We start from the raw sequence: 9,902 nt of genomic DNA on the forward strand, positions 1-9,902 counted from the left end.
CACCTCCTGTTGGCCTCAGTGACTTGTGCCTTCATCTTAGCAGCGCTACATGGGGAAGGTCAAGGGGTCAAACATACCTCTTGTCCTGCTCCCTTGGCTGTAGTGACATCTACTGGACTAGTAACCCAGAGTGTAAGCCGAAGGGGGAGAATGAACCTCCTGGCTGGATGTCAAGTCTTTGAAAAGACACAAAACAAAAGGTTTCATGTGAAAGGAAAAATTCTAACTTGTGTCATTTAAGTATCAAATATCACGCTGCCCTCAGAAAGCAGACATTGTACAATATTGATACATTAACGCAACAAAATAAAATAAAATAAAGCAAAAAGGAAAGGAAATTCATGTGTAACAGAAAGGTTTATATTGATGTTATATTGACATATTTATACAGAAGATTTTGAAGTGAGAATAAACCTTCAGTGTTTAGTACACAATATAAAGATGCTCTTCGAATGTTTCAGTAGCACCTTGCTATCTGACTCAGAGGGTAAGTATAACCAAATCAAATATGCCACCATAATTCACTGTTCAGTGCGTATGTGTATTCAATTTAACAATTCAACATTTGGAGTTCAGAGATAAAATAAAAACACATAATAACATGGAACAGGGAAATGCAACATACAGTGAAAGAAAACGTGTCAACACAAAGACAGAAACATTGTACATTTACTGACAATGAATATAAAGGACAGTTTCTTGGGAAGTATACAAAACATTTTTTTCATACAAAAGGATTAACAACAAGATGAAAGTGATGAGAACAGTGCTGTTAAAAAGAGTACCGCTTTCAGTAATACACTGATTTTTTTTTCCAACTGCGTGATAGGACTGATGGAGGTCAACAATTCTGCAAAGCTGTTTTCTATAACATGAACAGGGGTCGTCCTTATTGTAAAAAAACAAAACAAAACAAAAAAAGAAATGGTAGGATTCAACCAGCATAGGTAACATGGTGACAGCTTAATTCACCTCAGCTTTTGGTCCATCAAATAACATTTCTTCACAACACCCCACCATGGCCCGAGAAGCTACAGGGGTGATTTACTCTACTTATATCACACAGTCACAAGTCACCCTGAGTTTGTAGTCAAATTTGGCAATTACCTCCAAAAAATGGCTTTTTTCTTCTTCATATCACAATGCATGTTTTTTGTTTTGAAGTCCTCCGAAAAAGGTTTTACAAAAACACATCTGAATTACATATAATGAAGCCATTTGAAATATTTGGGACTTCTAATATCACAAATGCTTTTCCTATGTAAAGCCCAATATAAATAGCTGTTCAGTCAAAATATTTAATAAGCAAATAATGTGTATCATATCAACAGTATATGTTAAAGAGGATTTACAATACAAAATTTTGATTGTTTTGATTTTTCACCTGCAAAATGTAGTAGGTGTGAGCAAAGTTTAAAAAAAAAAAAAAAGGAAGAAGGAGGGCTTCCTAAGTTGCAAGCAGACCGACTGCAACAGAGAGAAAAAAGATGCATAATATTTAGAAACAAAAAATGAGTAAATTCGCATGGACGTAAGCAATAACATTACTTCAGCTGGATAAAATTAGCTCTGTTGTGAGATTTAGTCTTTCGCTCAAAGGAATACGGAACAAACCTTGCTTACCAGAGACATCATAAGAATATACCATCAAAGAAAAGGCGAGGAGAAAATTGCTCAACTTACCAATCATTTTTTGTGAAAAACACAACATAACAAAAAATAAGTAGATTCAAAGCAAAATGGCATCCTACCTTTCCGACATAATATTGTACAAAATAAGGCATTTCCTTGTGTGTTTACTGCAATGTCTTTTTCCACCATTATCTTCTTTTAGTCTCCACTACTAGTTTTTCCTCGGTAAAAACTGAGTACTCACATGGATTGACTATTTCCGTGTTAAAATATATATATATATATATTTATAATTTTAGCTTTCTTCAAAACTTGAATAAAAATGCAGGTAGGAGTATACAGTATGAAAGAGGTTGTAGAAGTTCATAAGCGGAGTGTAAATCACTCCATGACTTCGCTGGCCGCTACCGTGGTGACAAGCTGGAGAGGGATCTCTGCGTTGGCCAGGATGTCCTGGGCGTTGCTGGAACCCTGCTGGATGTTGGTGAGGATGAGGGTGGTCCCGCCTGCCGTGGTGATGATACTGTCTGAGGACCCCGCGGATTCCATCGAGGCCACCACAGCGCCGCCAGAGTTCACGCCTTTTTTGTTCTGATGAGTTTTAATGTGCTTTGCCAGGTGGTCGCTCCGCATGAAGCGCTTGGAACATTCTGGGCAGACAAACTTCTTCTCTCCTGCCAGAGAGAAAATATAGTTTGATAGATAAAGAGTTTGATGCTGAATACATTTGGAGAGCATGCCCTCTACCTGCGGGGTATAGTTTCATGGGCGAGGAGATGAGTTTAAGGGAGTGGCACGTAAGCTCAATTGACTTGTTTGATGAATAAAGTTGAAGAAAATGTAAGCTGCACCATAAAATAAAAACCTGCAGGACTGACACCTTAGTCTAAATTGAAATCAAAATTCTTATTAGATATATTTTTATTGTGTGCTGCTGAATGCTGAATGACACAGGGCCAACTTTAATCACTCAATTAATAATGCCAACCTGTCACTGACAAAAAACGACAAATAGATACTTTACAATTCTCTCCAATTAGAAACATCAAATTATTGAATATCCACTTGCAAAGTTCAGTGTGAACGCTAACCGTTAATGTCTGAGCTCGAAGCTGACAGCGTAATGAAATGCTACTTTAGCCCACACTGTCAGAGGCCTCACTCAGCCCATGATACAGCCAGGGTTTATAAATTCAACAAGAGTACGACAAGTGGTCATATCTCTTTCAAAAGGTCTATCGTGACAGTAAATGTCATCAGATACTGTATATCATTATGTTGTGCTGGCATATTTGACTGGATTTCTCGCAGAGGACTACTTCATGCATTCTTCTGTACTTCATGATGACAACTGCATTTAAATCTTCTATAAAATTAAAAACAGATTAGGTGAGCTGATACAAGGGAGTTCAGATTCAAAGGAGAATCATGGGATACAAATAATGTAGCTCACAAGAGATGCTGGCATTTGCACAGTTTTTGTTATATAATCTGATGTTAACAGATCCTGCAAATTAGACTACAGGGCAAACTGTTTAAACTCCATTCTGAACTGGAAAATTACCACCAAGTTGGTGGAATCTGGATGTGTTTATCACACTGGTCCTCAATTCCTAACCTGACATTTTACATGTGAATCCAGAGAAGTGCAAACGCTGTCATTTCTTATGTGACTCACGCTTTGCAGGGCACAAATTAGCACATTTTACTGATTTTACTGATGTTTTCCTGATGTGCAAACACTGAGGGAGCAAAAAAAGGGCACCTGTGTGTGTTCTCCTGTGTCTCTGCAGCTCGTCGCTGCGTGTGAACCTCTTCCCACAGAACATCCAGCTGCAAACAAAAGGTCGCTCCCCTGAATGCCAGCGCAGGTGTGCTCGCAGGTGCGATGTCTTTCCATATACTTTCCCGCAGCCTGCAATGTGGCAGATGTGCTGCTTCTTCTTCCCCGTGCCGGATCCTCTGAGAAACACAGGTATGGAGAGTTAAGGCCCTGATACGTTGTTTTTTTTTTTTTTACCTATGCAGAGCTGTACAGAATGTGAAAAGTCAGAGACGGTCTAACAGTAAAATTCAAACACTTTTCAAGCACTTTTAAGGTACCTAAACCAAAAATTGCCAGGCTCTCAAAGGATCTATCATCACATTTAAACTGTTAGTATTAAAAAAAAATTACTTTACAGTATTCCATAATAGACAGGGCAGTCAACACACACTGTCAATGTTACCAGCTGTTCATTGTAACGTTGATTGTATTTATTATTTAATGCTCAACAAAGGAAAACAAACAAAACAATAAGATGATGGCAGTGTTTCATTTTTGTGTAGATCAAACACCAGATTATGTTGAAAATCGAGCAATCTTCAAGGGCTACATTCAAATTCATGCATATCCCTAACCTTGAAAACAAAGCAGTTAAAATTAAGCACTTTCCAAACTTTCAGGACTCTGTACGATCCCTGCAGAGAGTAAAGCACCAGTCAGGCTTACTCACCTCCCACCTGACTCTTTACAGTTGGGGCAAGTACACGCCACTCTGCGCAGCCTTTTGCCCTCCTGACCCAACTGATCCTCCTCATCCACCAGCTGGACGCGGAGGTGAGACAGATCGCTTGTGTTCAGGGTGGAGTCGGTGCTCAGCTGCCAGTCTCCAGAGTCTGGCTCTTCTTTTATCTGAATGTCTGGAATAAATGTGTACGTTGACATCAGCACAAGCTCTGCTAAACTTCCCAAAAAAAGCCTGCACAGTGAGAGCTGCTTTATTATTGCGTGTGACTGACAGCATGGCAGCACATTTTACAAGTAAAACTCCATATTAAGCACAGTGATAAAATAATGAGTTGATTGACAGAGAATGTATCAAATACAATTTTGATAATTAATTAAACGTACCCTGTGGACTTTTTCGCCCACATGAGTGGCAGAAAATGGATGGAAGGACTTTGCTACAATTAAAAACTTCATCACAACGTTTTGATAGCTATAATTACATTAAAATTCAACACAAAGTGGCTTTAAAGATACACAAAATATATTCTGTTGAAACGCTGAATGTAAACAACCTACTAGCTGCATATAGTTTCTAAAATATCCAGTTCACATCATTGTAAATTAAGAAACTTTTTTGGCATATTGACTGATTTATTGAAAAATTAGTTACATTTGTCGTATCAAATAATCAAACAAAGTGAGGACATCATTTTAACTCTGAACCCTCAAAGGAGTTGTGAGTTATTCTGGTTGACATGCCTGCTCAGGACTACTACTACTACTACTAATAATAATAATAATAATAATAATACTACTACAGGTCTAATTTTTTCCCACCCTAAAAGATGCAACCAACCTAACAGGAGAGTCATGGAGATGTCAATCACGCCCACAGAGACCTGAGAAGAGGTCTAATTGGGCAACAAAGTGTAATGGCCTGTGTGGGTTTACCATGGTTACGTGTATTCTGATAATAAAAAGAGCAACTGTACCTCCAGGGTTGTCTCCGTCTCTTTCATGTTGGGCCACTGAGTTGACCGTCACTGTTTGCAGGTTGGGGATCTGTCCCGTGCTGATGCTGACTGGACTGGAACCCAGCGACAGGGTCTGGACTGGAGCCAGGGTTATCTGTTGGGGTGGTGTTGTGGGCAGCTGGAGGTTCTGCAAGTTCTGCACCCCCTGCACCTGAAAGGTCTGCCACTGTATCTGTCCCGACGGCGTCACCGTCTGGGCTTGGATGATGAAGGTTCCCGGGTTGATCAGCTGCACGTTTTGCAGGCCCTGCCCGCCTGACTGGACCACCTGACCGTTGGTGGTCTGAATAGGCACCTGCTGCAGCTGGATGATGGACTGAGCTGAGGACACCTGGATGCTCTGCTCCTGATTCTGTTGGATGAAGCCCTCCTGGAGCCCAGAACTCGAGTCGGCTTGCTCTGTAGCTACTGTTGACAATGAAGTGTCTTGTGTCAGCAGACCTGATTCGTTTGCTGGAATGTGTAGCTGAGAGGAAGACGTTGGCACATATATCTCAGGATTTGCATTCGAGTCATTTACTTGTAGTGTCTGTGAGAGGTGATTATCTGTCTTCGCCAGACTCTCAGAGCCATCCACAGGCTGACTCGCCATAATTAGCTGGCCATCAGCAGTGACCCCTGTTGCTATGGTCTGAGCACCAGACAGGCCAAGGGAGTCCAAGTCCACACTGTTAATAGGAACAAAGGTAATGTTCCCAGGCAAACCCACAGGCACATTAGTAACAACCTGACCCTGGTTGTTGAAGGTGGAGCTGCCAATAGAAACCCCCTGGATCTGCTGGACATTACCAGTCTGTGATATGAGGTTCTGGTTGTTATTAAGGATGTTTGCAGCTGACGTCACACTGAGACTCTGGCTACCATCTGGCAAGATCTGTATCTGCCCCGTGGCATCCTGAGTCAGAGTCGCTCCCTCCACGCCGGAAGTGGAGAAGCTCAGATGTCCATCTGCGGTCTGAATCTGAGGAATTACTTGGTACTGAATGTTAGGCACTGAACTGGCAGACGAGGCGTCCGTTCCCGACGTCACAAAGATCGGCTGACTCTGTAAGTTCTGGAGAGGAAGAACATACTGTCCATTTGAAGTTAATATTCCTTGACTTTGGATCTGTATCATTCCACATTCATCCTTTGCTGATGTGGGGGTTAAAACCTCCCATTTATCAGTCCCAGTAAGCTGCGTAGATGGATCTGATGTCTGAGGAAGGAAATGATTGACATTAAATAAGTGATTAGGCATCTGTTGTTAATTAATTAGCTTAAGCAATGCAAAGCACTTAATCAGAAGTGGTTAAAACCTGCTTTTAAAAAATTAACAGGAAAAGGATTTTCTAGAGTTTGTACATAGCTCAGTATTTTGAAGGGAAGAAATGGTGCTAGCAGTTTACACATTCAGTGTCAGAAACATGGAGAGGCGGAGAGCAAAATAGGCCAAATCACGACGAATCAAGAGTTGTAGCGCTGCAGTCAGAACTGAAGTCTGACAGGTAACTCTTACATCAGACCATCATCACAGATCATCTGTGCTACACTCACAAAAGAAACTTTAACGGCCATCGGCAACTCCTGCTACACCTTACTGTGCTCGAGGGTTTTATTTATCTTCTCTGGTGGTCAGTGCTACATCTTCAGGTGCTCTTGATGCAGTTGTTTGATCCACACCAGATTTTCAATGACAGCATTTGTTCAGACAAAATGGGCCTGAGCCACTGGGCCAACACACAATGTTATATAACAGGTGCTGTGTGTACAGACTTCAGTTTCCTTCTCTCTACTTTGCCTGTAATGAAGTGTTAATTTACTGTAAATACAAACTTTTATTGGACCTGTAGATTCTCAGCAGTGTTTTGGTCCCATTTAATTTTGATGGAAAGAAAGATTTAGTAATTATATGCACTAAACTCACCCAGGATGCAATCTCACTATTCCATAATAAAATACAATAAAGAAACAAACAATAAGCCCTATTTTATATTTTTATTATCAAAATGTATGTGTGTCATAAAGTACACTTATAAATACATTTACACCCCAATAATGGTCTGAAGAATATCTTAAAATCCTGATTCAGCTAACTCTATGTTAACAAAAACATAAACCCACACGGTTGCCAATGAAGAATCTCATCAGTAAGGACAAATTCAGAACCAAGTGTAACAACAGAAACATCTTGACCTACATTAACTCATCTTGAGTTGTTAAAGAGCTTCATTTTCCCTGATGTACTTGTGGTTTATGGGTTATGTTTGCTGTTTTATCAGAGTGCATACCAAATTAAGCTTGAAGCATTATAATGAGTTGCCAGCTGTGTAAACTACATCAAAAACGGAAGGTCTTTTTTACACAGTCCTTCCAGCAGTAACTCTACTTGCACTGAATATGTAATAACCAGAGGCCTCTGGGTTTAGCACCAGTAAATGTGGTCTATTAAGGACCTGACACATGACTAGAAGGGTATGGATGCCATTACAGAGTCTATTTATGTAGTTTTAGATGGAAAAACAAAACAAAATAAACATTGCCATTAGAGAGATCCTCCTGTTTGGATGCCAAAAATGCACAGGTTATAACTCCATGAAAGCAAGTGCAACCTTAGCTTCACTCCCACCACCACCACCACTGCTGCTCAGCTGTGACTGAAGGCTTCACTTCTGCTGTAGCTGTGTCGGATCTAACAGAGGTGCCGACTTACCACATCAGCGGCAGCACCTCTGTCCACCTCTGACGCCGGTGAGCCAACCTTAGTGCAGGTGGTTGCGAGCAGGTCGAGGGGTGATGGCTGAGTGTCCTACCCACAACGGGCGAGTTTAAAAGGAAGAAAGTGGGTGGCCATTAGTCTGGGCCACAGAGAAAGTGTGACTCATTGCCAAAGAGCAAAGTCAGAAGTTTGGAGGTCTTTCTTGTCCTGTGTTGAGCCCCCCAGGCAGCACCAAGGATAACACCCAGGTGATGTTTACGTTTGATCCACAACCACAGTTAAGGAGGCGGGATTCGTGAGCAGCCTGAGAGGTTCAAATCAGGGCACAATCCCCCCGCTTCAAGTTTGAAACACTGTGAACTTCAGTAAGCACCACTCAGGTACTGGAAACGCAGCAACGATGTATAATGAGAGTCATAATCCCGAGGGGGAACTCTTACCTGATTGCCCCTGCCCCCCCCCTCCACCTCCTGCTGCTGCTGCAGGAAGTCGCTTTGACTGCTGTCCACGTCCAAGGCTGCCATATCCTCTGATTTCATCCGCTGTTCTGGGGCTGTGTAGCAAAAAGCAGAATAGCTAAGAGCAGGGAACAGCCGCAGCTAACGTTAGCTAAACAAACCAGAGTCTTACACAGAGGGCTAACACCTGGACCGTCAGTAGCTTTAGCGAACATTAAACTCACAACCCCGCCGCCACCGACGGCACCGACCTCCATTACGGAAGCAGCGGTGTAGCTATAATTAGTTTAAAAGACACGAGCAGTGAGTCCCACGCAGGCTAAGCTAGCAGCGTTAGCCGCCGCTGCTAGCTTAGCCTGCGCTGATTAGCAGTATCGCCGACTAGCATCCCTGCTAACCTGCTAGCCCGCTAATTGAGCCTGTTAGCCTGTTAGCCTGTTAGCCTGTTAGCTCTCGGTGGTGAACAGGGGCAGATGTTACATACCGGTCATTGCGTGACTCGTCGTGACACGAAGAGTCCTGATGGTCAGCAGCCACCGGACATGATCAGCTGATTGAGTTGATTGTTTGCGCGCAGAAACAGATGATAAGTGTCAGAATGTTTTTATATTTTGATTGACGGGCGGTAGGTTACACAAAGGGTGGGGCCTCCACTGTTGACTGGGAGTATTTGCGTCACACACAGGAAATCCCGCCGTCCTTCGCGGAGCTGATTGGTTGTTCGTTTTGCACGCCGCGTTCTGATTGGTCGGTCGGGACGTCAATCATCCTTTGTTGGATTCTTTTCCTGTTTATTATGCATTTTGAGTTTTACAGTATTGGTGTTGATAGTAGTGTAGTGAGGATTGTAGTTGCATTGTTTACTCTCAGTTACGTTGTTGTTACCAGGCAGCTTGTTGCATTGTGTAAAATACCAAGTAGAGGCCATATTGATATATACCCAGACACATTATCTGACAATTACATGAAATTCATCTTATGCTTTTGACTCATCCTAAACACAAAGGAGCATTTTCATTTTCCAGGAAATACATCTCTGTTAGTTTCACAGGTCAAAGCAAACCCCGAACCCGAGCTCTTTTCTTCTTCGTTTGTGTTACAAGGTGTATTCACACAACATGTGGCAACTTATATGTGTCTTTAAAATACAACATTGATCAATAAGATGTTGCACACTGTGTCAAACGGCACCAAAATGCTGATGACAGTGTGTCCTGGTAGCTCACCTGTACCAATCCTGAGTCCTTGGCTTTGAACTCCGACCTGTAGCCTTAAGCTGTGTGTCACCACCTTTCCTTCTATCATCATTGATTAAAGGACTACTTAAATACTAATGATGGTAGTATTCAGCATAGCCTTTTGCAGAAGTGTGTATCAAGTGTTGTGATTGGGCGTGAAAACACAAAACCAGGTAGTCTACATTCCGAGCAGATTCAATTTCAGATTTAATGCCCCAATCCAACTTTTTCTCCCCGAGTAGCGATTCCGATACTCAGGGATTCAATACCAGAGGTCTCTTTTTGGCGTGTTTACACCTCACTGTGTAGTGCTCATTGTAAACATTTAGGTAGCAGAGGGCATGGGATCGC

The 9,902-nt window shown here is 42.0% G+C and overlaps 1 protein-coding gene across 5 annotated transcripts; it reads right to left on the reverse strand.

Annotated features, from left to right (window-relative positions):
* Nucleotides 1-338: 338 nt before the first annotated feature.
* Nucleotides 339-8,970, reverse strand: sp3a (sp3a transcription factor). Of its 5 annotated transcripts, none has more exons than XM_051405010.1 (7): nucleotides 8,798-8,970; nucleotides 8,296-8,408; nucleotides 7,850-7,936; nucleotides 5,116-6,355; nucleotides 4,128-4,314; nucleotides 3,398-3,594; nucleotides 339-2,306 (listed from the first exon to the last, which is right to left on the reverse strand). In XM_051405010.1, exons 1-7 carry the CDS (start codon nucleotides 8,802-8,804, stop codon nucleotides 2,014-2,016), a joined length of 2,124 nt encoding a protein of 707 aa, XP_051260970.1. In that variant the 5' UTR covers nucleotides 8,805-8,970; the 3' UTR covers nucleotides 339-2,013. The 5 variants fall into 5 exon arrangements, with proteins under 5 accessions (XP_051260970.1, XP_051260972.1, XP_051260969.1 ...); XM_051405012.1 differs by having other exon boundaries at nucleotides 5,116-6,211; nucleotides 7,850-7,945; XM_051405009.1 differs by having other exon boundaries at nucleotides 7,850-7,945.
* Nucleotides 8,971-9,902: the final 932 nt, after the last annotated feature.

The sequence above is a fragment of the Dicentrarchus labrax genome, unplaced genomic scaffold (genome assembly GCF_905237075.1).
Source record: "Dicentrarchus labrax unplaced genomic scaffold, dlabrax2021, whole genome shotgun sequence".
Classification (NCBI taxonomy): Eukaryota; Metazoa; Chordata; class Actinopteri; family Moronidae; genus Dicentrarchus; species Dicentrarchus labrax.